The 27,871-nt window shown below is 39.1% G+C and overlaps 1 protein-coding gene across 20 annotated transcripts in view; it reads left to right on the plus strand.

The window, feature by feature from the left end:
• DOCK9 (dedicator of cytokinesis 9) overlaps positions 1-27,871 on the plus strand; it is a 135,962-nt gene that overhangs the window by 93,377 nt on the left and 14,714 nt on the right. For 7 of the 20 annotated variants that reach the window (XM_077927702.1, XM_077927691.1, XM_077927694.1 and 4 more), the window contains 22 exons: positions 988-1,111; positions 1,494-1,615; positions 2,546-2,632; positions 3,112-3,201; positions 4,214-4,329; positions 4,467-4,536; positions 4,640-4,765; positions 5,601-5,672; positions 6,299-6,445; positions 7,722-7,805; positions 8,784-8,895; positions 9,205-9,246; positions 11,800-11,978; positions 13,020-13,136; positions 13,246-13,366; positions 14,140-14,273; positions 16,387-16,501; positions 18,152-18,218; positions 19,792-19,839; positions 22,274-22,410; positions 25,841-25,956; positions 26,914-27,051. In XM_077927702.1, the coding sequence (XP_077783828.1) occupies positions 988-1,111; positions 1,494-1,615; positions 2,546-2,632; positions 3,112-3,201; positions 4,214-4,329; positions 4,467-4,536; positions 4,640-4,765; positions 5,601-5,672; positions 6,299-6,445; positions 7,722-7,805; positions 8,784-8,895; positions 9,205-9,246; positions 11,800-11,978; positions 13,020-13,136; positions 13,246-13,366; positions 14,140-14,273; positions 16,387-16,501; positions 18,152-18,218; positions 19,792-19,839; positions 22,274-22,410; positions 25,841-25,956; positions 26,914-27,051 (2,364 nt within the window). Of the gene's footprint in view, positions 1-987; positions 1,112-1,493; positions 1,616-2,545; positions 2,633-3,111; positions 3,202-4,213; positions 4,330-4,466; positions 4,537-4,639; positions 4,766-5,600; positions 5,673-6,298; positions 6,446-7,721; positions 7,806-8,783; positions 8,896-9,204; positions 9,247-11,799; positions 11,979-13,019; positions 13,137-13,245; positions 13,367-14,139; positions 14,274-16,386; positions 16,502-18,151; positions 18,219-19,791; positions 19,840-22,273; positions 22,411-22,901; positions 22,946-25,840; positions 25,957-26,913; positions 27,052-27,871 lie in introns of all 20 variants that reach the window. The other 13 variants (XM_077927695.1, XM_028728248.2, XM_077927692.1 and 10 more) reach the window with 5 other exon arrangements.

Genomic DNA, 27,871 nt, shown 5'->3' on the forward strand with positions numbered 1-27,871 from the left:
TTTACAGTTGCATGCCCCTCTCCTTTCCCTGCATGTCTCCTAAATCTGCCCCAGGGGTTCCCCTAACTATCCAGAGCAAATTTAGGGTGTGCAATAAAAGCCACTACATTAGTGTAACTGTTGAATGATGTCCAATTTTTTTAAAAAGCAATTTTATTGGGGTTTTGTGTCTTTATTGTGAGTGTCTTTTGGAGCCCTTTTTAGAGCCAAAAATCAAGGTGAAATCTACGCACATATAAAAACCGTTCTGAAAATGCTTTTTTAAAAAAGCATTTTAAAAAATACATTGAATTTTCCATAAGGCTCACCATCGCCATCTAAGTGCCACATTGTATATTGCACACTTAAAACGTTTTATTTGCAGCTGTATAGCTGAGTCCCAAGGTAAATAGGTTTCAAAACTGCCTCAGATATACATAAGGAAAAACATTGTCATTGATACGTGTCATGTTAAAATTCTTCTACACGTATGAAGCTAGAATTCTGTTGGATATAATTGTTCTAGTTCAGCCTTGTTGCATATTTAAACTCATATATTCACTTTTGTAACTTAATTAGAACTTTTAAGGGTAGCACTTTACTACTGTATTTTAATACTGTACACTTAAGATTATATTAAGCTAAAATCATGCAAGCTAGTCAAAATCTGTATATGCTACCCATTCCATTTTAGATAGCCCCCACCTAATTCATTTGATCATGCAGTGCACTCCACTATATTGGAGGGAAAGTTCACTGTGTGTATTTCTTTGCATGATCACAGCTGCCACCTCCATTGAAATGATTCTAGAGTTTCACATATATCTGTCTTTTTTTTAAGTGCATATAATCCACTTTTCACCAATTGCTCCCGATGTATGATCTCTTGTTCTAAATTTTGATTTAATTGCATTGAAAATTATTTCCTATATGTACATTTTATGAGGCATACTATGACACTATTGGGAATATTCTCTGAAGCCAAACTTATATGTTTCTTCTTCTTAGATTAAAATAGAGTTGCCCACACAGTTACACGAAAAACATCATTTGTTGTTTACCTTCTACCATGTCAGCTGTGATAGTTCAAGCAAAGGGACTACCAAAAAGAAGGACATAATTGAAGCACAAGGTATGATTGACTTGGATTTTCTGTGTTGAATTCAAAGTCTGACACTCATTTCATAGCTTCTGAAGATTTATCATTAAATCTATCATTTCCTTGTTGCTGGATTACAATAAAAAGAGTCCAATGCTAAATATATTTACTGACTTAAAAGCATTTTTAGAGAAATAAGTTGACTGTCAATTTCTTTTTAAAATTGAAATTGCACTCTAACTGCTGTAGATAAAACTGTGTGCTTTGTTCCATTGGGTAGAGCCCTTCTAACATGTTTAACTGGATTTTAGTGGAGGAAGTATAAGACTCACCAAGTCTTGCTAGATGAGAGTGTGTTGTGTTATATACTTAAGGTGTGAATATTAGAAATGTTTTTTCTTTGCATTTTTTGTAGTTGGGTATTCTTGGCTTCAGCTGTTGAAAGATGGAAGAGTAGTGACAAATGAACAACATATCCCAGTAGCTGCATACCTTCCATGTGGATATCTCAACAATCAAGAACCTGGCATGATCAAAGTAAAAAAACCAACAACACAATGATTGATTATTTTTCATAGAACTTGATAGGGCAGAGTTGTTAAAACACACACACAAAAACAAACATTAATTTTTGTCTCTAAATATGCAAGATGTTCAAAGTGCTTTACTAAATCTTTGTCATTCTCAAATTTTAAAGTGTCAAGCCTGCTCATATACCTGTTCACTGTCATGTGTCACTGACTGTGAAATATTTTTTCCTTGCAAATAAATGAAAGCACCAATAATTTATTATGGTTCTTGCTACAGAAAGTACACCATGTATTTTGAATCCTTGGTTTGCCAAACAAGCCATGGTTTAGTGTTATGTTTAAACCAGGCCAGTATATCCATATTTGGCATTTGTTAACTCAAGAGTAGGGACGTGGGTGGCGCTGTGGGTTAAACCACAGAGCCTAGGACTTGCTAATCAGAAGGTTGGCGGTTCTAATCCCCGTGATGGGGTGAGTTCCTGTTGCTCGGTCCCTGCTCCTGCCAACCTAGCAGTTCAAAAGCACGTCAAAGTGCAAGTAAATAAATAGGTACTGCTCCGGCGGGAAGGTAAACGGTGTTTCCATGCGCTGCTCTGGTTAGCCAGAAGTGGCTTAGTCATGCTGGCCACATGACCCAGAAGCTGTACGCCGGCTCCCTCGGCCAATAAAGTGAGATGAGCGCCGCAACCCCAGAGTCGGCCACGACTGGACCTAATAGTCAGGGGTCCCTTTACCTTTAACTCAAGAGTAGATGGGAAATCTTTCATTTGTATTAAAGAAACAAACCATTATTGGACAACCTAGGATTAATTCATGGTTTGCTCTAAAAAAGCATGGCTTTTCTGCATGTGCAGACCAGGCCAACATGTCCATATTTGGTGTAATAACAATACGTATGTAATATCAAGAGTATTTTATCTTTCTTTTTTATATACAGCATTCTGGTTCTGAAATTAAATGGGTAGATGGAGGCAAACCACTGTTAAAGATTTCAACCCATCTGGTTTCCACTGTATATACACAGGTAGGCTATTCCACTAGAGCTTTTTACCACATTTTTTGAGTTGATTGTGCTGTTAGATTGTATATAACTGGAGGGCAGGATGACTAAAGTCCGTGTTCAGTGATGGTAGGGCTGAGTTGGAGTAGGCAGGGGGGAGAGAAGTGAAAAATAATTTTTGGTCTTCTGGTGCATATTATAAAATCTTTGCTGTTATAGCACACCAGGCAAGCAAAAACAAACTTCATAAGCTTTGGCTGTGAGATTAATGTAGCTCCAAGAATCAGGAGTTATGCAAAGTTTAAATTGCTGAGAATTCCGTCACATTGCTTTATTCTTTTCAAGCTTAACTTTGATGGATGCTTGAAAGGAGGAACATTTTAGTCGTATTTACAGTGGATTTCTTTTATCTAGAGGTAGTGACATTGCAATGGCACATTTGATCAAATCAATTTGAATTATGTCTTAATTGACTTAACCTGTTTTTGTCTTTCTTTTCCTAGGACCAGCACTTAAACAATTTCTTCCATTATTGTCAAAAAACTGAGTCTGGAGCTCAAGCCTTAGGAGTTGATCTTGTGAAGTATCTTAAGGTATATAATTTATACCATGAGTAGGCAAACTAAGGCCCAGGGGCTGGATCCGGCCCAATCACCTTCTAAATCTGGGAAATCTGGGAATCAGCGTGTTTTTACATGAGTAGAATGTGTCCTTTTATTTAAAATGCATCTCTGGGTTATTTGTGGGGCATAGAAATTCATCCCCCCCCAAAAAAAAATACAGTCCGGCCCCCTACAAGGTCTGAGGGACAGTGGACTGGCCCCCTGCTGAAAAAGTTTGCTGACCCCTCATATATACCATGGCTTGCTAGTGTAGACTGTCATACTAAATTATAGTTAATCTTCCTTAATTGTGGCTTGAAATGTAACCTGAATTTGAGTCTTCCTGTGGTATGCCACAACACAACATGCGGGGCGGAAGTGATCAGGTGTAACTAGCACATATTTTAGACTTCCTTTATATTTTAGCCATACTATTATATTTTGCCATGCAAAATATGCACATTGCAATGTTGCGGCTGCAAAGTATTTTCAACATATATTTGAATTAATCAAATTCATATCATATTGAATTAATATGTTGAATATTAATCAACATATATTTCACAAATGTCTTGACAAGTATTTTAACAAGGCAGCATTAGCCACTATCATATTGAACACGTCAGCTTATCCCTCGGCATGATGCTTTTGTGCTGATTTCAGTCTTTGCTGCTGAATTGCTATTTAATAATGTATCCTGTATATGTATACCTTCAACTCCCAGTGCACTCTCTCATTTACCCCATCTGCTTGAAATCTGACAGGCTATGGAATAGCATCAGATGTTGCATAAGAAACCATTTACTTATATTCTTAGATTTCCACATTTCCTCCTAGAATAAGTTATGTATAAGTCCTGTTATTTCAATAGAAATTGCATCCAAGTAAAGTTTCTGAAGATTGTTAGCATTACACTTCATATATATATATATATATATATATATATATATATGTTTTGATTCTCATCCAATTCTGATTTCATTTTATTATTTTCTTAATTTAGAGTCTTCATGCTATGGAGGGCCATGTGATGATAGCTTTCCTGCCTACTATTTTAAACCAATTGTTTAGAGTCCTTACTAGAGCAACCCAAGAAGAGGTTGCAGTGAACGTGACAAGGTAAGCATTTTGATGCAACAGTCCTGGTACATTCCATCACCTAAAAAGCACTTTTGGGGTATTAATTTGCCAAGGTTGTTCTAATTCTTGTCAAAGTACTTTGCAATGATATTTTATGGTCACTTCATTTTGTTTAGGGTTATTATCCATGTAGTTGCCCAGTGTCATGAAGAAGGGCTGGATAGCTACTTGAGGTCCTATGTCAAGGTAGGATTCATACAAAGATGCTTTATCAAAAATTGTACCATTAACATCTGTAATAATTACTTCTGCATTATGCAAAGCTAATTTCACTTTTTGTCTTGCCAAGTATGCTTACAAAGCAGAGCCTTACATTGCTACTGAATATAAGACCGTACATGAAGAACTTGCCAAATCCATGACAACAATCTTGAAGCCATCTGCTGACTTTCTCACAAGCAACAAGCTGTTAAAGGTATATATTGAAAAAAACATTGATTGCTGCTTTTCTTGGTATTACCTATTTAACTGTGCAGGGTTGTTCTATAACCAGATTGGAGTCTTTAGTGCTGCTGAGGCATTGCTTTTCCATAAAGTGGAATTTAAGTGGAGATTCCACAGTGCACTTAATATGCAGATATATTATCCGGGATCTGCCCTTCTTCATGGCTATGAACCTTCTATAATGTTCGCTCACAAGTAAATTCTGTTCAGAATTTCCAGTGTTTATAAGTGTCTTGTTTGCAGGACCTACGTCTTTTTTTCTTTTCTGATGATTATGACTAGGGGATTACTGTCTGTTGGTTGCCCCAGTTTTGGTTTCTTTTCTTGTGAGGAAGAACTTCAATTATCCATTTCTTTACATTGCTTTTCTTATATCCTTTCAGTTTAAGCAAAACTTTTTGAACGGCAGTTAAGTTACTATTCATTGCTATTCCGTCAGCCACAATTGACAGGAAGCAATCAACTGAGCAGGGTCTGCAAAGAATAAACTTTTAATTAAAAGCTTAGGAGACCTAAAAACTCTCAATAGCACTTTGGTTGTACTGCAACTGCATTGCTATTGCAAAAGATAAAAATGGTAGCAAATCAGATATTTAAAAAAGCATGAGGAGACAAGACAGAAAAAGCTGGACTGCAACAATCTGACAAAGTTATCTACATTTTTTATTTTAAAAAATGAGTAAACAAAGAGTAGTAATTCCAGTGGAAACCATTTAACAATAATCCCATTAACAATAGACATTTTATGTATTACAGGTATAAATGGACTGCTTGTATAATGTGTTGATTTTGTTTTGTTTTAATAGTACTCCTGGTTTTTCTTTGAAATTCTAATCAAATCAATGGCCCAGCACCTGCTAGAAAATGCTAAAGTAAAGGTATGTATAATATTCTGAAGAGGCTTGGTAAACAGCTAGCCTCTTAGTCCCCTTAATTCTAGGCACTTCCAATTTTTTTTGCTGTATCAAAACAGAACATTGCATAAGTCCAATTATTTCTTTAGTACAGCCTTCCACAACCTCCCAACCTGGTGCCCATCAGCCCTAGCCAGCCTGGCCAGTTTATTTTTATATTTTTGTAACATATGAAGGAGTATCAAACAGAATTATATCAAAGATGTTCCTGCTCTAAATAATCTAACAGCATATATTTTATTAGAGCCAACGTGGAATAGTTGTGCTTGACATAGTCCAGAGAGACAGAAGTCCAATGCCACACTCACCTGTGAAGCTCACTGGATGACCTTGGGTTGGTCACTATCTCTTAGTTTAACATACTTCACAGGATTGTTGAGAGGATAAAATGAGAGGGGGAAAAGAGAATCACATTGGCTGGAGAAAGGGCAGGATATAAGTGTAGTTAATAATAAACAGATGCCAGTGATATTCAGAAACTTTTTTTTGTCTTTTCCTCTTGGTTTGAGTTTTTAACTACCAATTCTCAAACACCGGGTAAGTGTAAAAGGATAATTTTGTCAATTTCTGTTGCTTAATTTTTTCCCTAGTTGTTACGAAATCAGAGATTTCCAGCATCTTATCATCACGCTGTAGAAACTGTAGTAAACATGTTGATGCCACATATTACTCAGAAGTATAAAGATAACCCAGAAGCTTCAAAAAATGCAAACCATAGCCTTGCTGTCTTCATAAAAGTGAGTATGGTTCTTTGTTGGCCTTTCTTGAAGAAGGCTTCACTTAGTCAACATAGCAATACCTGAAGTGTTACAAAAATTTCTCTTTGGCCCACAAGCCAAACTTGGCCTGGCAGGAGGTCCAATTTGCCCCAGACCATGCCCCTGGGTGGATGGGAGCACATTGTTAAATCCAGTAGGGAACAGGCTGCATGCAGCCAAGGCACGGCTGGGGTTTTTTAACTCCCCTGCTGTCATGAGTTAATGACTAGGGGTTAAATCCTGTTCAGTTTGACAGGATTCCATGGAAACTACTTCCTCATTCAGGAGGAGGGTTGTATTGGACTCTTGCTAAACAGCAGCAGCCATCTCAGAAACAAAACTTTACAAGCTCTTGCATTGTGTTTGTGAGAGGGGTGCTTTTTCTCAGCTGATCTGCAAAATGCAGGGGGAAGAAACCAGCTTTTTGCAAATTGGCTTTGGGAGGGACCTCTCTTGCACATGTTGATGCTTGCAAAATGCCAGTTTCTGTGCCCCCACCTCCCCATCGGTAGGGGAGAAAGGACCACTTTGCTTGTCCTGTGTTTGATGCTTTGGGAAGTGTTGAACACAGGGCTAGCAACCTCCTATGTGCAGTATTCCCAAGCACCCAACAGCCACCAGGCTTGGGAACCCTAAGCAAGGGATTTTGACGGGTAGTTGGGTGTGCCCCACCACTGTCTTAGCAATTGCTCATGCAGAACTCAAGCTGTTCTTAAGCTTTTCTTTTCACTCATGGTCAACATGATGCAGCAGGTTTAGAAGGCAATAGCTGGCAATCTCTCGCCCCACACCCCAATAAATTGGTATGTGAAATAAAAGTATGTGTCAAGAAAACAGATAATGTAAATCTTTGTGATTAAAGCTGATTTTGAATGTTCTGCTATTAATTATAGATAGTACTGAGATGATAGAAGGGGCAGCACTTTTGAAATAAAAATCCTGCAGTTCTGGGGTATTTTGCCAGTTATCATTGATCCTGGATTGATAGTGAAGACTATGAATTCATAGTCTCTCGTCATAAGTGGTTATGTACAATAAAAACTTGTTTGAAATGTGGTGTACAATAAGTTCAGATGATTTAATTTAGAAATATTTAATTTATGAGTCATGTATTAAGCATCTGATGCTTGGCATCTGAATGCTGCTTTAGGCTAGTTTAGTTTTTATGGATTTTTTCTTGGAAATAACTATAAAAATGTAACTTACTAGCTACCATGCCTTTAGAATGCTCTTGTGACTTTTTCTGCTTTTGCAGAGATGTTTCACCTTTATGGACAGAGGATTTGTATTCAAGCAAATTAATAACTATATCAGCTTCTTTGCTCCAGGAGATCCGAAGGTACTGTATAGCTTTGTTGTAAGAAATTGTGTTGCCATTGTCTTTTTGGGGTTTTGTCCCAGGTCCCCAGCTTACCTAGAGAACCCCATTTGGCTCCCTCTGTGGGCAGAGTGGGTGGAAAAGGCTTGTCCTGGATGCAATCCCCTCTGCAGCGCTGACTGACTCATAGCACAGACTTCCACAGGGAACTAATGTGAGCTTCCATTTGGTTGATTGAGGAGCAGAGCCTGGCAGTTTAACCCTATTTGCCACTAAGCAGCTCTCCTTAAGGGATCTTGGACTGTTGCTTTCTACCTAAAACAGAGCTCATGGGTGGCATGAATCCTAGTTTGCCTGAGAGGCCCACTGGACTTGCCTACACCCAGATTGCCCTGTACTCAGGCCAGCTCTTCATTTCTGGTTGAGTTCTGCAGATGGGGCTACACGATGGATAGTTCCTTGTCCCCATGCTAGACCAAACCCAGTTTGCTGTAACCAGTAAAAGTTGTGTCCTTGTTACACCCATGAAAGGTCTGTGTTCGTAATTTTGTGTCCTGTAACTGCAGCCTTCATGCATGTAGCATTCTGATACATATATTTTATAGGCAGTGCTTTTTTTTCTTAGTTGCAATATTTAAATATGTTTCCAAAGCAAAGCTTGCTTGCTTTTTGGTTTCCAAGAATATCTTCATCTTATCTCACAAAACAGGCAAGATTTCACCATGCATAAGCTGGAAATTGGTTAAAAAAAAGATCTGCTATCATATTTCTAATAAAATTAGAAAAAATATAATGAGCCCTCATGTTATCAGAATATGTGTGTCCTTGTATGAAAACATTGTATGGAAATCAGACAGTGTGCTGTTTGTTTATTGGGTCTTCTTAGCCATCCTTTCAAAGAACTGAAACCAGATATTAAAAATCTTTTGCTTGCTTATTGAATTTAAATATGCTAATTTTGTTAAACAACCAATTTATTACTTCAACATATTTTTGCAGACCCTCTTTGAATTCAAATTTGAATTTCTCCGGGTAGTATGTAATCACGAACACTACATTCCTTTGAATCTACCTATGCCTTTTGGAAAAGGGAGGATTCAGCGATATCAAGGTAAATTCACATTTGAAAAGATAATTTGACATTGTTGTCTTGTAAGAAAAATCTTGAAATCTATTGTGACTTGATACATGTATATTGGGGTTCTTTAATTGTAAGATGGAGATTTTATTCTGTCTCCTCTAATTTTCACCTGTTTGTATAATAAAGTGATAGAGTGAAAGCAGGTAGGTAAGTAATTTAGTTCTGGTGTCACACACACTGTCTCATTAGCATTGTTTCTTTGTGTTGTCTCAAACCAGAAAAGCTATTTGTTACTTATTGGTTTTGTCCTACTTTGCTTCTTTTTTTCCTTTGAATTAGCTTTTCTTTCACCAACAGTGGAATCCTATGACACTCCTATAGGTAGGTGTGGAGTGTGCTGTTTGATCCTACACTGACTTTCTAATTTAAAAATCATGGTGACTTGTGTAAAAAGGAAGAATGTGCAGTAATTCCATTTGTGAGTCATGCTACACTGCTGTTGCTAAAATAAAGCTTTTAAAATAAATTTGACGTGCTCATTTGGAAGCAAATTGAAAATGCATGAACATGTCACTATAAATTGATTGAAAACATTCCAGAGCTTTCATCTTGCTAGTACAAGCCAGAATATCAAGAAACACTTATTTTCTTTCAGTTGTCCTGTGCTTGCATGGATGCTTCAAGCTTGTGTGTATTGAATAGCAGCTCCCTTGCACTTCATTGCAGAATCCTTGATACAGAAAGGGTTTTCAAAAGTATTTTGTGATATGGCCTGCTACTCAAAGGGAATAAATTCCCTCTGGGTATTCCCTCTGGGTATGCCCATGCTCTCTTTGGAACCTGTTTTGTGTCAGCAAGCTTTGCTGATGCTAATTGTGGAGCAGCAGGGATGGAATTAGTTGTGAATCATTTTTGAGTGACTGATTCAATGAAGACTATGGGGCGCTTTGCAATGAATCACATACCTAACTTTCTCCAGCAGTCATAAATATTAAACTATCCTTTAAAGCGAAATTTCAAGTTCTCAAAATTCAAAAGGACTCATTCTGTCTTTCCACCTACTGGACATATTCTATACGCATATGCACCCTGGTGGTGTCATTGGACCAACAGAATGGAATTATGCATGAAGCGAGGCACACAATATAAAGGCCCAGCCTTTAAAGATATATTAATTATGGGGTCTCCAAAAGCTGCCTCATCAGCCTCTTGTTGTTTACAACATGCTGACACAGATGGTAGGTGCTCACTACATCTGGAGTCATGGGGGATGTTTTCTTCCTGCTTTTCTTCTGTTTCAGTGTTTAAGCCAAAAAAGGCTTTTCCCACCATTTTCCACTTTCTATTTACATTTCTTTAGATGTATTTCCTGGAAATATCTGTGTCCAATGCATCACATTCTAGGGGCGGTGCTTGCATTTTTTCCAACCAAGAAAAGGAAGGCTAGCTAGCTTCCTGGGCTAAATAAAAAAGTAATATTAAAAACAAGAAGTTTGATAGTAAAAAGTGCCACTGAATTACTAGGTGTGCCATTGGTTGTTTTCTTTTTAAAAAATGCATGTTCAGTTTTGTCACAGATAGCTGACCTTTTGCTTGTAGTCACCCACACTTGCTTGGTTTTAGCAGAACATATTTGTGCGAAAGTGTGGTTGTCTGAAAATTATTTAAAATTCATAAATGTTGCTCTGTAGCCACATAAAGCATGAAAGAGCTTTGGACCACAGCAGACCACCAATTGAGTTCTTTTCCAAGAGTTCATATTTAGTCAGTAAGCCACCATGTACTCAAGAGAGTAAATTACTGAATTACTGTCAGTACCGGTGACTCTCCATTTACACAGGGCTTCCATTTTGGGCCCCCGTGTGCATATTCGAAATCACGTAAAATAGAGAGCACCCTGGCGAGTCCAACTGGCTCAGCAGGAGGAGACCTACTCCAGAGCCCAAAGAGGAAGGGTCTCCTCGTGAGCTGGAGGAGCTGCAGGGCTTTGTTGAGATTCTCAGCCTTCTCATCTCATCCTCTTTGGGCTCTGGGAAGGGTCTCCTCGTGAGCCAGAGGCTTGTTGGGGCTGCTCAACAAAGCCCTCCTGCCCCTCTGGCTTGTGGGAGCCAGAGGGATGGCGGGGCTTGGTTGACCAACCTAGCTGACGTGCGTGGGGAAGCTTCTTCCCCACTCGTGGCAGCTGTGGAATCTCCGCCATCCCTCCAACTCAGTTGACCAGGTGATCCCCATTTCCTGGTACCATTTCTGGGTATCTGGCACGGTGTGTGCATAGTAGTGTGCAAGTAGAGAAACATAAACTGGGAATTGCCTGTAATTCATTACTGCTTAAATATTTTCATTTTTAGTCTTGGCTCTTGTCAGGGAACTGCCATCGGAAGGACAGGAGGTGGAAGGGCTCACAGAGGTTAGGAGAGACTTAGCAGCCGAAGAGGGTACCAGCAGGGGGAGAGAAGGAGCTCCGAGGGAAAGTGAGTCGGAGGGATGGCTCAGAGACACTTCCAGCAAAAACAGTGGGGAGGTTTCAGGACCTCCTATAGGGACACCCACTCCTCGCCGGAAACTGTCGCGCCGAGAGTCCAGAAGACGCGTTTCCGTTAAGGAGCTTTTATGTTGGAAGAGATTCCGTAGGCGGCCACTGTCGGATTCTGCCAGCGACTGACGGAGCCATGCTTAAGGGGCTCCGTTATAGACAGAGGTTTGCTGACTTGACCAAACTCTGAGGGACTAGGATTTTACGCACAAGCAGCTCATCATCCCATCACAGCTCTGCTTATAAAAAGCAAAAGAACAATCTGTAGATACATTATTTTGTTTTTCTAATAAATAAGAGGACATTGAATGTAGTGAACATTGTGGTGTTTCCAAATGGCAATGGATTGCATCTTTCTGTATTAGAATATACACTTTCTTAACAATGGTGTTTGCTTTCAGACCTTCAGCTTGACTATTCCTTATCAGATGAGTTCTGCAAGCATCACTTCTTGGTAGGACTGCTGCTGAGAGAGGTGGGAAATGCACTGCAAGAGTTCAGAGACATTCGTCAAATTGCAATCAGTGTTTTGAAGAATTTGATGATAAAGCATTCTTTGGATGACAGATATGTTTCCAGGGTAAGTGTATTTTCAGAAGCTTTTTTAGTTACATTAAGTGCAGAAGTTTTTGTGACTTGGGTCCTACGAAAAGTTAATTTAAGGAAGTGAACTGAAGAAAAGTTTTATATCCCTGTTTCCTTATTGTAACCGCCTGTGCCCCATGAGAATCCTCTGTGGGGGAGGTTGAGGGGCTCTTCTGAACAATGTGGGGTGTGGGTATATGGGACTATTGGGAATCCCATATTAGGCTGCAATTCACAGATAAATTGAAGTTCATGAAATGAAATCTCACCTTCCCATCCTTCTCCCAACAGGCCTCCATGCTCTGTCCCCCCATTGTTCAGGTGGGGGCACCACATCTCTGGAGAGGCTTTGTGGAGGTTATAGGTAGCTACAGGAGGGAGGAGGGGATGAAAATATTTCCCTCTATGAACTTCACTAAGCTAGCCTGTGTATGTTACAAAATACCTGCAGTGCTTGTTTACTGAAGTTTCACAAATTAAGTCAGTTTAATCCCAGGGCTCCTCTACTCATGCTTTAATAGTAGATGCAGAGATCATAGCCAATACAGGATTCTAAACTTACTGCACTTCTCTGAATAGGGGGAGCCTGTCCGTGCACCAGAACTCTTTTTTTTCTTTGTAAGCAGAGATCCTCTGAGATGAGGTTCGAGAACACTGGGGGAGATGATCAAAGAGCCTTTTGCCTGTATTACCAGCTCAAGCAAGAATGAATCATTGGGAAAAGATAGACTTGCTCACCTGGCAAAATATGCTTCTTGCACTATAAAATATATTATTAATTCTCACCTTGCCATACTTGTTGAGCTTTTTCTTAATTGCTAACATTGTGATTAGGAAATTCAGATTCAGTAAACTTGTGACTCCCATCTGACTGCAAAAAGGATATGTTTGAGGACTTTCAGCTAACATCTGTTCCTTTTAAATGTGCAAGAACCAAAAATCAAGTTATAACTCTAGCTCCACAACAGCGAATATCTGAAATGTGAGTGTGTGTATATTCCCATTGAATAATGAGAACTAAAATGTTTTGGTACAGAGCCATCAAGCGAGAATAGCTACGTTGTATTTGCCAACCTTTGGGGTGCTGATAGAAAATGCCCATCGAATTGATGTCAAGGATATTTCACCTTTCCCTATTAATGCTTCCAGCAGTGTGAGTGGATATTTTTATTTCTGAAACTTTAAGCTTGAAAAAATTCTAGTGTAAAAATATACCACTTTTAGGAATATCAAAGGAAGTGAAATTATTTCTTTTTTAACAGAGTACAAAAGATGAATCCCTTAGCTTACCAGCTGCAAATCCACTGATGACTCCTCAAAAATCTGTGAATACCCTTGATAGCAACCTCCACAAGGACGTGTTTGGTGCTATATCAGGCATTGGTAACCATTTAAAAATATTTTTTACACTTCTTTTAATTAAAGCTTTTAATGTCTCATTGTGAACAGCAAAATGTAGCCTTCTAAGAAATGAAATTTGATACTTTACATGTAGATATTTTATTGGTGAAAATGATCTTTTGAGGGATGTAATGTTTCCATTTCTGCGTTTTATTTCTAACTTCACGTCCCTTTAAGCCCTTATATTACTTAAAAATATCGAATTTCCACACAGTTACAGAGCTTGTTCCCATGAAACACTCTCAGCCAAATCTACTTTCAGTTTGTTATAAGGAAAAAATTGGGTACTCATTAGTTTCTTGAATGGGATATAAAATAATGAAGTCATATATATGTATATCCTATAACTAAATACCGTATTTTTCCATCTATAAGATGCCCCCATGTATAAGACACTCCCTATTTGGGGGGACTCAGATTTAAGAAAATGGGGAGGAGATGTATCTGTGTATAAGACGCCCCCTAATTTTTGACATTTTAAAGGAAAAGAAACCTAGTCTTATACACGGGAAAATATGATAAGTCTATATTTCTTCGCATTCAGATATCTCCTACTAATAAATCCAGATGTTGAATTCTGTCACCTGAAACATGCACCCAGCTGGCAACCCCTTTACAAGCCAAGTTTCTGGCATCTACCTAGCATATAAATATTGGAAGGGTGATTTGAATAAAAGAGGGGCAGTTGAATGCAGGTTGAATCTCACACTAGCAGAGCCTCTAATGTATCCCTTTTCTACCATCTTATTATTCAGCATCCCCATATACCTCTTCGACTCCAAATGTTAATTGTGTAAGAAATGCAGACTCAAGAGGGTCTCTTATAAGTACAGATTCAGGAAACAGTCTCCTAGAAAGACATAGTGAAAAGAGCAATTCCCTTGACAAGGTAAGGGTACTTTTATATATTTGTGCCTGTAAGAGAAGCTTCTACACACTCTAATCTTGCTTTTTTGCCACTACTGTATAATTTACTCCGCTGAGGGAAAATGAGTAGCCATTTCTAGTTCTTCTCTTATTCTACATTAAATAAAATGTGTCTAGCTGTAAGGGGAGGCCCCTATTGAGTGAACATTAATTTCTAGAGGAAACTATGCCACTGTCTCAATAAATATGTTATATGTGTATTTACTTACGTGTATATATAATACCAACTTATTTCGGCTATTTTTTAGACTGCATGAATGCAGGAAAATTTACAATAAATTAATATTTTTAGGAAATATAGTACCATTCTTTGAAGGACACTCTTAATTCACCAAGGGCTGTCTCCATAGTAGCCATACTCGGTGTAAAGCCATTAAAATTAAGGGGGATAACTTAGGTTCATTAATTTCAATGGATCTTCTTAGACTGTGACTACCACTGGATACAGCCCTACTTGTCTTAGTTCACTGGTATAAATCCACATGGTTGCTTTCAGTGAAAGAGTTTTAATAATTAAGCATATTTAGCCTCTCACGTTCAGTTGCATTTGCCTTTTACCTGTCATATATTTAACGTTTTGAGGTTGGATCTTGTGGCAGTCACACCATGGTTTAATGTTTTCTTCTTAACCCTGACATGCCGCCTTGTGGCAGAGGGAGAAACTTCTCAGAAGGCATTCCGCTCATACATTATTTACTAGTGGAGAGGAACGAGAACACTACCATTCATCAAAGAAAAAGCGTGTTACAGTGGATTTTTCACTATTGACAGTTCCATCTTTACCAGAGAGAGATTTCCATGCTGTTGTGTCTCCTCCATTACAAGAAGTATTCATTTTTGTGTGGTTTATTTGGTTAAGTTTCTGAGTGCAGCTTGTTGCCAATTTTGCCCTGAGCACTGAAGAAGCTTCTACTGGAGAGGAAACAGTATCTTAATTGTTTGAAAGCATCATGGCATATTGAAATGTAAAAAACCACACCATCAGATTTGTTAATGATCTGCACACTGTAAGGCTACTTCTGCTAAATGGCAAAATTGTCATCTAATTATTTTCTTCTTCATGGTAATGGCTTGATTTGCAGTGCGAAGCAATTGACAGCAGTACTGAAATTTTAAAATTTGGTGTAGCCATTTTCAATATCAAATATTCAAGTTATACTCGTTTCTTGCTGGACATAGCTGCTATTTTATTATACATTTCACGATGGTACTTATCCTAGCTGACTTACTTCTAAGCTTTTCTCCTGGCTGATAATCTTTTATTTGGGCTGATTGATTTCAAAGCAAGTTGCCTTTGGGGGCTACAGTGTTGGGTGTAGAGCTTTCCTGCAGCAACAAATATTGCAGAAAGTCTTTACAACTCAGGAATGGAAGTCAAAAGACCTGAGTTGATCTTAATAGAATTGAAAGACTACTCTGCATATGTAATTGTATATTTTTATCTCAAAATTAGTATGCCTGGGAGAAGGCATGCAGGCAAACACTTGAAAGAAGGCCTGAAACATCTGTAAGGCTTATTTAATTAATTAATGCAGGTTTAGGCATTTACTGTCAAATTGTCTTTGGCTTTTGTGTGATATTCCTGTTTCCTGTGTGTTTGTGTGCGTTTGCAGTGTAGTACTTTTGCTATTGTAGTTTGAGGCTCAGAAGTAATTGCTTTATGGTTTGGCATTTCCACATACAAATCACATATTGAAGCATGGCTGTATCATACACCTTTAGATACTGACCAATTGCCCTAAAGAAGATATGCATTTACTTTAACTCTTATCTTTAAGTAGTTTTTCTTGTTTACAAATTGAAGGCTTGAGAGAGGTAACCATCGAATGTGTACAAAAAGGGAATTGGATCTGGGTGCAATGTACAAACTTAGATTGGTCTATATGCTGGTGTGTCTTAGCAACTTACACTATCAACATGTGAGTGTTCCTCTCCCCACAAAAGGATCTGGTTTGTGATTTAGGAGTGTTCCACCTTTGTCCTTGGATACCCAACTCTCGGTTTTGAGATGCTGTGTTTGTGCCTTAATGCATTAAGATGAGCCTCTTGTCCGACTTTATTCCTGTATTTTTCAGAACCAACAGATTTGCCCTTTGGGAAGTTCTGTAGTTCGATGTGACAAGCTTGATCAAGCTGAAATCAGGAGTCTACTGATGTGTTTCCTTCATATTTTAAAAAGCATGTCAGATGGTAAGCAAAAGCTTTTCACTTCTTAAATTCTGACAGTGAGTGTTTTAAACCCCTGTTCAGTAACAGCTGTAACATGTCATGTGTAACTTGGAATGTAATAGCCTCTGTTAGATTCTCTTCTGATTTGTATTCCTCGTGCTTAATTCTGCAAAAAGTTTTCTGGTTCTGCTGTTATTTATTAGGGGCTGAAGACTTGATTACTTCAATGCTTCCTGCTTCCCTGCCCCAGAACTCATCTCTGAATTTGGCATTCTACCAACCAAATACTTGCTAGGGGATGTAAACTTATATAAATGAGCAGAAAATGCCCACAAGATGAATGCTTAATCCAGACAAGACAAAGGTACCATTGGTGGGTAGTTTATCCCTCTACAGAAGTGGAGTTCAGCCTGTTCTGGATGGGATTCCTCTCCCCACAAAAGGATCAGGTTTGTGGTTTAGGAGTGCTACAGCTTTGTCCCTGGATACCCGATGTGAGTTAGTGGCACAGAGCATCTTCCACCAGCTGAAGCTCCTTCCGGTCTGAAATGGAGAATCTGGCTCCATTATCCATGCTCTGCTAAACCTCCATATTAGACTATTGCTATGTATTGTATAAGGGACTGGTTTTGAAGACTGTTCAGAAACTCCTGGCAATTGCCAAGCACAATTCAAAGCTCTGGCATATATTTACATGGCTGGGGACCTGGGGGAATGCTTCCTTCCACATCATTCAGCTTACACACTTAGGTGATATCTCATCCTAGTTCCCCTGCAAAACCTACCTAATCCTTCCCGAATGGGTATCTCCCAAAATATCCTTTGAATTTCACATTTCTAAAAATGTTGTAATCCAGTTCTTCAATCAAAAAAATGAGCAAAAGGTAAAAATACAATACAGAAATGCTTCATGTTAGGGGGTATTGCTTGCATATTAGGAGAAATGTGCGCTGAAATGCAGAGCAATATTCCTGAGTAGTTTTTTTTAAAATCACAAGCTAATGTGGAAATGGGACGCGGGTGGGCTTGCCGATCGCATGGTTGGCGGTCCGAATCCACACGGCGGGGTGAGTTCCCGTCTTTCGGTCCCAGCTCCTGCCCATCTAGCAGTTCGAAAGCACCCTTAGGTGCAAGTAGATAAATAGGTACCGCTTTATAGCGGGAAGGTAAACAGCGTTTCCGTGTGCTGCGCTGGTGCCGGCTCGCCAGAGCAGCTTCGTCACGCTGGCCACGTGACCCGGAAGTGTCTCCAGACAGCGCTGGCCCCCAGCCTCTTAAGTGAGATGGGCGCACAACCCTAGAGTCGGACACGACTGGCCCGCAAGGGCAGGGGTACCTTTACCTTTACCTTTAATGTGGAAATGTGGTGAACTGAGCTTAAGAGTGGAAAAATTAGAAACTGAGAGAAATTGATAGATTGGCCCATCTCTAGTTCAAGCTATGTAATCTTGACCAGTATAGAATAGAGAGCCTATACAGAAGAGCTGTGGAGTAATAAGCTGTGCACTTGTACCTCAAATGCATATTTAGAAGGCTGTCTGCTGTTAGATGTGTAGTCTCTAACCAGGTTTTGCTTTGTGTAACATACTAGCTTTCCTGCTTTGTGTCCTTAAAACTATTCACATCAGTGATACTCACATTTTATTAATTGCTTTTCCCAATACATTGTAGATGCCCTTTTCACGTACTGGAACAAGGCCTCAACATCAGAACTTATGGATTTTTTCACAATTGCAGAGTGAGTTGTCTTGGCTATTACTATAATTCTTTGTACTGTACAGTTACTGCATTTCAGACATGAACTTAAAGTCCGCAGTAAATATTGTATATACTATATAGCATTGCAACTTTTCAAAATGTCCTGGTAATGGAGAAATCTGCAATACATCTCACAAGCTCCCACATGCACACGTTTATCTCCACACATTCAACATTAATACCATGTTGTCAATTAGAAGTAAATCAGCTTGCAGTTTTTCCAACGAGATGTATGCAAACCTGTGTGTGTATACTGTTCTACTATTGTTCACGTATAAGTTGGAGATGGAAATTATCATTTTATACTTCATAAAAAGGGATGCACAGATGAGGGGACATTAAACATATTTCCTTTCCCCATCTTACCCTGCTGCATTCTGTTGTTCCAAGTGTTATTATCATTATACAGTATATTAATAAGGTCTTGTGAGCTGCTTTGAACATTTTATTGTAAACACAGGATAATTGTGTTTAACAGAGTACAAAAGATGAATCCCTTAGCTTACCAGCTGCAAATCCACTGGTGACTCCTCAAAAATCTGTGAATACCCTTGATACACCCAAGGTGCTATCAGATTTCTATAAACATTGACGGGAACTGAAGGCCCTCAGTCAGATACAAAACTAACACATGGTTGTTTGCATCAATCTGTCTGTCCCTAAGAAGAGCAAAAGAGCCCTGCTGGATCAGACCAAAGATCCATCAATTCTGTTACCCAGCTTCCCACTGTGGCAAACCAGATGACTCCAGGAAGACCACAGAGCATGGAGGAAATAGCTCTTCTATTTCTCTACTTCTGCTCCCTTATCTATTAATGATGGGATGCCAGCTACTAGAAATCCAAATAAGTACACTGTTGTAGCTCTTTGAGAAGATGTTCATGGTAGTGAACTTTTATGGAAAGGTCGCTCCGCAGGTCGTTCTATGATGCCCCCATCACACAGTATCTGTGTGTGGGAGATATTCTGTAGACTGCCTTCTATAATTAGAGGTTACTATCATGACCTCTCTAGCATAAGTAGAGCCCAAGACAGATCCTGGTAAGAATGCATTTTGACCCAATGCTGCTGCCATAGCATTGGCATAAATATTTTTGTGAAGAAAGCAGATTGGCTGTGAACTGTTTCTTCACTGTTGGTGGTTCAGGAATTTAAATGTACTAGAGATCATTGAAGACACAGGTACAATCCTAACAACTTACTTTTCATTAGACATGGTTTGGATTGCACTACAGTACTACAGAAAGTGGGGAAAAATTGTCAGTGATAATTCCTATACTGTTTTAATAAACAAGACAGGCATAGCAACTACTGGATCTTGGCTTCACTCTGCATGAGAGCAGAAAGTGTTGAACATAACTTGTTTGGCAGAAAGGTGACAGCTGTAACATGGGATTGAGGTAGAGACTCTGGTTTGGGGATGGGAATTAAGCCAAGTGATCATTAAAATCGTGGACATTCATTATTTTATCATATCATGAGCTGGCTCCAGTTAAGTTTTTACTAAAATTATGCCTTAGTTTTAAAACTAACCCTCACTGTGTTCTTTGCAGAGTGTGCTTGCATCAGTTTCAATACATGGGAAAACGATACATCGCCAGGTACTGTGTATAACCTAATGGTGTAACTTTGTTGTGACAGAATGCATTAAATTCTTGTCATTTGAATAATGTTCAGTTAATACTGGTAAGAGATGTCTTTGTACTAGAAGGTAAGTATACGGCCTTTGTAGTGCTTGACACATGTTACCTGTGTTGCCTTACTAGCACTGAAAACTCATCCCAAATTGCTGCACTACATAGTTTAGGATTTTTGTGTTGGCTATTAAAACTGTGGAGGTTTGCCCAAACTGCCTTGTGACATTCTCAAAACCGTGCATAGTACCTGAATGATAGCCTGTGAATTATTCCTACCTCCTGTGCACTCTCCAGTCAGACTAAACAAGGCTTTGTAACACCACATGTATCTTTTCATCCTATCCAATGCTGGCTACACTGGTCTTAGTTCCATTAGCTGCTTGTATGGAAATTTACCACGTTTGTTGCAATATTTTGATGTTAGAGACAGCCTCCACATGGACTTTTGGCACAAGCCTGTTAACTTGCTAGCTGATGTTATTGTGACTTACACCAGACACAAATACAGGAAATTATGACTTGGATATATGAAAGAGAAAAAATACAACATACATTGCCTTTCTTTCTCTCCCAAAAGAAGATTATCCTATTGCCATTGGTTGATTTTGCTTTTAATCTTTGACACAATGTCTTGAAAGGGGGCATGGAAAAATCAAAATAAAGCATGCTGTTCTGTGAATCAAACTGAATATGTATTTGAACTCACTTAAAAGTGTTGCAACACTTATATGGCTATTTATCCCCCATCTCCCCAGCCTGCTCCCAGGGAAAAATGCCATTTGGGGTTCTTTGAACCTTGGATTTTTCCCCAGCTTTAGATCTGTTCTGCCTGCTTCCTAATGTTTGTGCCTAGTTCTCATAAAGCAGCTGAGGTGGTAAAGCAGTGTATGATCTGTAAATCACTTCAGATAGCAGGTATGGGCTCTTCTGACCAAAAGATCCCTCCACACAATAAATTAGATGTCAGGGAGAAGGATGCTAGCCTAGCCTTCTTATCTTCAAGACATTGTTGAACTATAGTGTCCATTATCCTGATTATTGGCTATGTTGACTGGGCTAATGAGAATTAAAGTTCAGCATCCGGAGGGCATTGTGCTGGTTACTCTCGAGTAAGACCTCACATGCAGACTGAAGTGATACAGCACATACATGGTTTTGCCATCCAGAATTAAGCCACACATTTCTAATGTGGCACTGGTACTTGTGTTCTTTCTTTGGGCTGGAGTAAAATATCCTTTATTTCTTTATTGTTGCATTTTTCTTAATGTACTACATGATGTTTAACCGTTTTATTTAATAAAAATACATATTGTTGCTCCTGAAATTACAGTTTGAGCTTTTGCCCACTTGATATAGTTGTATAAGTAGGAAGATTCATAATGCATGAAAATGCATTAAATAGCTCTTGATGAATTTGTTAAGAGACTATTTCACCAATAACATACCACTTGGTTGTGTTGCATGTGAAAACATTGAACTGAAAACTATGCACGTTTCTGATGTAAATGTGATTATTGAAGTGATTCACAAATATTCCACATTGAGATGCACCAAAGGAATGTGCTAGCAAAAAAATAGTGCATGCAATCTTTACACACCCTATGGTTGAGGAAACAGGGATGTGTGTAATTCTGGTATTGGTTTTCATTTCTTGTCAGCTCTGGTGGTGGTACACACTAGGAGGTTAGTCTGTACTGATTGCTAACACAGATCACTTTTCTATTTCCTTCACTTGATTGCTGGCAAGTTTAACAAAGTATATGGCTCTACTCCCTTCCTGCCTCGGTAAGATACAGGCATTAGTATATCACGTAATTTTGCTCTTACTGCATGTGTGCTTACTAAATACTCTCTCAGATCCTCCTTAAACTTTCTATAACAAATTCTCATCACACAAAGCTCTCTTAAAAATTATTTGTATACACGGTAGCACATTTACTATTCTGAACTAAATGTTTCTAAAGCAAGTTGTGTGCTGCTGCTTTCAAGCATTTTTGAAGCTTTGGGACTGAGAAGGTACTTGCTGTGATGCTTTTGGAATTCTGCCTAGTTTAAGCTAATGTAAAATGACCAAAGTACAGTGGTCAGGGAGAGTTAGTCTTCCTGACTGAGTCTGTCTTCCGAAGACTCTCACTATAGCTGACCTACCTCCAGTCTGTCCAACTGTAAATAGTCCATTGTGGTCAAGAAGTAAATACTATAGTCCACATCCTTTATGTACTGCTTTGACTGACTGGATAAATTTCCCAAAACTTTAACTAAAATAGATAATAGGCTGCATTGTATTTTCATCTTCTAGTAGAGTTTTTGCTTGGCCTGCTTAACTAACTCTCACCCTCTCTTGCTGCAGTGCAACATGTTTAACTTTTGCTTCTGTCCCATTTCACCCATCTTGCAGGAACCAGGAGGGGTTGGGACCCATAGTTCATGATCGAAAATCTCAGACATTGCCTGTTTCCCGTAACAGAACAGGGATGATGCATGCCAGATTACAGCAGCTGAGCAGCCTGGATAACTCTCTCACATTTAGCCACAGTAAGTTCCATGACATAACACCTGAAATCTCATCCAGTACCACAACACCAGAGGCAGGTCGAAACCCACACCAGAGCATGTCATGGACTTTATTTTTCAAGGTCAAGCACCAACATGAATTCTGTTCACAGCTGAGTGGAAGTAACAAATGATGACACAATGTGGAACATGGTTAACTACAGCATTTTAGCATGCTATACTCAAAATTTTGTATACATTGGTATTTGATGTATGCTACTTCAAATTTATGCACTCTGTGGTGTTCATCTTGAACAACGTTTTCAACTGCCCTTGAGAACTTTCATTATACTCTTTCTCAAGAACATTTTGAAAACGGTGAAATGTGCTTGGTTGATCATGTGACCATGTTTTGGCATAAAGTTTTTAAGGGGAAATACTCTGAAGTAGCATAAAAGTACTGTGAAAGTCCATGATTTAGTTTGGATGTGAAGAAGCACCCAGTAATGAAGTGACTTTTTCTGTGTTTTCAGTGTGAGAAAAATATCAAGTTTGCTTGGAATTTCTGTAGACAATGGTAAGACAATCAGGTTGAAGTCAGCTTCTGTTGGAATTCTTGAAATGAAATCTAGATTTAAGTAATCTTTGGAAATATTTCAGCTGCATCATTAAGAATATCACTTGACTTTTGTGAAGCTTCACAGTATTCAAGAATGGGCAGCTTACTGAAATAATAAAACCCACATTAACTATGTACTGCCTGAATACTTTTAACAAATGCATCTGCTTTTCTGGAAATTAGTAGTGAGCTGATTTAAGTCTTGGATACTTTTTCTTCATTCTAGCCTGTTTTTAAGGCTATAATCTGGCAGTGTATTCCCCATTTTTCAAATTTTCCAAAACGGAAAGCTCACCCAGACCAGACACAGAAAAGATTGACAGATCTTTCTCAAAAATACCTCACAGAATCCCCAGAATTATTCTCCAGAAGACTTCTATCCCTGAGTTTAATTTGTTTAGGTGGGGGCGAAGAGATTTTCCTATACACTTTTAAAATATGGACATGGCACTGCTGCATGCAGATTGATTTGACTGAACACTGTCCTTGTGAAATCGGAAGTAATTTCCACTCAAGCAAAGTGGGGGGATTTCCCCCTCCATCTGGAACTCCCACACCACCTGCTTTGGAGGGCCCCAGGAGCAGCAGACGGAAGGCAGAAAACCCCTGTTCCACAAGTGGAACTTAGGACCAAAATCATCATTTTGTTCTATTTTAAAACCCTCATGTCAAATCCCATTTTGAACACAGACTTTTAAAGAACACTTCAGGAATTTGGTTGGGACAATTTTTGAGAAGGAAGATATCCAGGGGGGAAATGGGTGCATGCAAATCCCGCTGTGTCTCTGCTTGAGCCTTAGGAGATCCTTAGATTTCTTCTTCTTGTAGCCATATTTCTCAGTTTGCCAAAATTCCTTTGCCATTCACCCGATGTTTCAATGACGGTTCTTCTCTGCTGCTTCCTTTAATGTGCAGCAGGGCTGTGGAACCTTTGGCATTCCAGATGTTTATGAACTACCCATCAGCCCTAGCAAACATTCCCAAATGGCCAAGGATAATGGGATCTGTAGTTCAGCAACATCTGGAGGGGCAAAGAAATTAAAGGGCCACCTTATTCTTAAGCATAGGTTGATCAATGCTTCATATTTTGGGGAAGAAAATTTGATTTTAAATTTTGCTAATTGGTTCCCCCCCCCCTTAAAATGACTATACCTATTTCTTAGCATCTTATTTACTGATATTATGCTCCCCTGGAGTAATATGTCATTAAATAGTTAAACAAATAACTTGTTTCAATAGTGCTTTTGTGAAGATAGGAAATAATGGTGTTCAGTTAGGGAAATACAAGAGATACGTACATTTCTAACATACCTAGTCTAGCTTTTTATTGGTTTTGCAATACAGTTTTAGTGCAAATTCAGTTAACTGTATATGAGCAAAAAATCCAGAAATTAATTGTTCTAACAAAGTGGAGATACAGGAATGAAAGGTAGTTAACTTAAAAAAGGGTTAACTCCACTAAGTTGCTTGGGTTTGCAGTGATTTTAGATGCTGCCTTGTGAGGTGCCTAATGCAACATCAAGCCCAGTGTTGCTGGATCAGTTCCAGTTAATGCAGTCTGATGATATGGACAGGATACTTGCAATGATCTGCCTAACTACCTATTCATTAGATCCTTATCCATCCTGGTTTATTAAAACTAGCTGGGGTGAGATGACTGAATGGGTCAGAGGTGCAGTAAATGCGTGATGGGGTGGTGCCCACTCCCCTTAAAGAGGTGGTGGTGTATCCACTCCTCAAAAAGCCCAATGGAGTGCAATAACTGTAGACCCGTCGTCAGCACTCCTTTCTTGGCAAAGGTGGTAGAGAAGGTGGTTGTGGAGCAACTGCAGGTGTTCCTGGATGAGCCTGATCATCTAGATCCAATCTGGTTCAGACCTGGTTTCAGAACTGAATCAGCCTTGGTTGTCCTGATGGAAGCCCTTCATCACAAAAGGGACAGGAGAGTGCAACCCTTTTACTTCTGCTTGATCTCTCAGCAGCCTTTGATACCATTGGCCATGTTATTCTCCTGGATTGACTTAATAAGATGAGTATCTGTGGCATAGTATTACAATGGGTTCTGTTTATATATTCAGATAAGAATGAAAGTAAATGCTCTTGTGAGCCCATTGTATGCAACCATGAAGGAGATTGCCCATTGCATCTCTCAGAGATGCATGCTGGGGACTTCTTTCCTTCTGTCTGTGTTGCAAATGATTAGAGCATTTAAAGACTCCTGATGCAGCAGAATTATCTGCCTTTAGAGGAGGCTAACAGTTGTCTGTCTGCATGAGTCTGCTCAGGACTTGTCACCTTCCAACAAGCAGGTATATCCTAGAATGAGGACTCATTAAGAAACACATGGATTGTGTTTTTTGAAGGTGGGTAATTCTTAATCTTACATTCTTAGTATGAGGGTAAAACTTTTTTATTTGCTTTCAATTTTAAATCATGAAAAAATGTGCTTCAGCTATCAGCAGTCTGGAATAGAACTGTCCTAGACCAAACTGAATGGGTCTCAGAATTTTTGAAAATTATTTTTCAGTTGTCACTTATCTAGGCTAATTCCACCTATGTGTAGGCCACAGGTCTGGGATACAACTGGAATATTACTGTAACTCATTTGTTATTTATGTACTCTCAGCTCTTACTTTTTGCTTCAAGCTATCTGAAACATAAAGCAATCATTTACACGACCCAAGCTTGCAAATATGTGCACATGTTATATACCTGCAACTGCAGCATTCCTGTAAGACACATAAGAATTGCAGCTTTGCTACTATTCGATTAGTAGTGCTGGTATTAAAAGCTTGGAGTTTTGTCAAAGTCTGGTACAGAGTTCAAAGTAACAACTGCCTCAAATTTCCACAGGTTATGGCCATTCAGAAGCAGATGTCCTTCACCAATCTTTACTTGAAGCCAACATTGCCACTGAAGTTTGCCTTACAATTCTGGACACTTTATCTTTATTCACAATGGCATTCAAGGTATGTGCTTAGATACCTGTATAGTTAGGCATAACCATAGTTTTTATCCAGAGGTAGCCAACATAGTGCTCTCCAGATGTTGTTGGACTCCAACTCCCATCAGCCCCAGCCAGCAATACTGATGATCAGGGATGATAGGAGCAATACTGATGATCAGGGATGACAACATCTGGAGTACAGGCAGCAACCAATTTGTGTGAGGGTTACACCCCAAGGCACCACACACTTATGTGAAATCATGTATAATCAGAACACCCATTGAAAAACTCTTCAAACAACCCGTTTGTGATTTTTCCAGATCACCTCTGAGTTTGACGCAATGTGTATAGTCACACTCGTGCTCGTTCATCAAGCACTTTAAGCAACACCACTGCAGTTGGGTCCTATCCAGTTGGGAATCACTGTGGTATGTCCCAATCCAGTGGGCTTCATCATCCACTGCAATAAATAGAACGATTGGTCTTACCTGAAGAGTAGATTTGTAAGGTGACAAACAGATGAAAACACCAGAGCCCTCCCTGCTGTGGTCTGCAGTTGTGCTAATTTCAGACTGCTGTCAAGGCTTTATTTAAGGGTTCTCTTTGTTTCTATGTTTAAGGGGTTATGTTTATTTTGGGGGCATGTCATCAGCCAGGAGGAGGTAGGCAGGTATTTCAGATTTCTTTTCTACATTGATTACTGCTGCTTGGTGAGCCTGAAAAACTGAGGAGATTAAGCCTGCCTCCCACAATTCTGTGCTCCTGCCTCCATCACTTGATTACCCAATCAAGTGTCTTCATTGTCCACGTTATCAATCTGCAATTCAAGTAAGACCAATAATTCTTTCCCAGATGTTTGTGTGCAGATAGCCACGAGGGAAGCATTCCATTAAGAAGTCTATAAGGTTTATAATGGCTTTTGAGGCCTTAAAGTAATTCATCTGTGTAGGTATCAAAATATAATTCTCTTAATTTTAAGAATCAGCTCCTGATGGATCATGGGCATAATCCTCTGATGAAAAAAGTGTTTGATGTGTACCTTTGCTTTCTGCAAAAAAATCAGTCAGAAACTGCATTAAAAAATGTCTTCAATGCCTTAAGATCACTAATTTTTAAGGTAAGTAGCCTTCAATTTATAATTTCTTCTCTCTGTATGTTATATTGATTGGGGTGGTGGTTCTGTTTTGTTACTTATATGCTGCCTCTAAATGTAGAGAGCCTAGGGCAGGGTATTGCTTTTCTCCAGACAGCAAATCTCTTTGTTCAATCAGATTATATATTTCTGAAACTGAATGAAGGAGGACTCTATTGTGTTCATGGAGCTATAGCTTAGGAACTAGATGCCAGGTTAATTGCTTTTTTGAATTTGGACAAGTCATTGTCTTGTTGAGTAGACTGACATTCCAGTCCAGCCAGTGCAAAGAAGCAGGCTCCCGAATCCCTTGATGGAACAGGTGGACCCATTAACTGAGCAGGCCACTGTATGTTCAGAACCCAGAACTGCATTACCAACAAGTGCTGGTCCGGTATGTAAACATAGTGTTTGGCCATTCAGTTTTACAGCAGTTATCTCCGGGTGTCATGGGAGAGATTAGAATGTGGGCCATATGGCCCACCCTTTAAAACAGGTGACAAAGTCACAATTGCTTTCTTTTTGGGAAATGGAGTTGCAGATCTGAAATCTGACAGCCCCGAAACACTGAATTCCTGTCTAAGCTTTGGTCTTATTTTGAGACAACCACTACCTTCTGTCAGGCTGTCAAAATATATTTTCTAGTCACTTTAAGGGTGAAGCTTTACAAAGTTGCAAATTTCTGCATAGACTACAATTTACTAAATTTGTGAGGTAGGCAAGCTAGCAAACTCTTTGTACACTTATTTGCAAAGCTGACTTTGGGACTCCTAAACAAACAGATGCACATACAGTGGTACCTCGG

This window comes from Podarcis muralis, chromosome 4 (assembly GCF_964188315.1).
Source record: "Podarcis muralis chromosome 4, rPodMur119.hap1.1, whole genome shotgun sequence".
NCBI lineage: Eukaryota > Metazoa > Chordata > Lepidosauria > Squamata > Lacertidae > Podarcis > Podarcis muralis.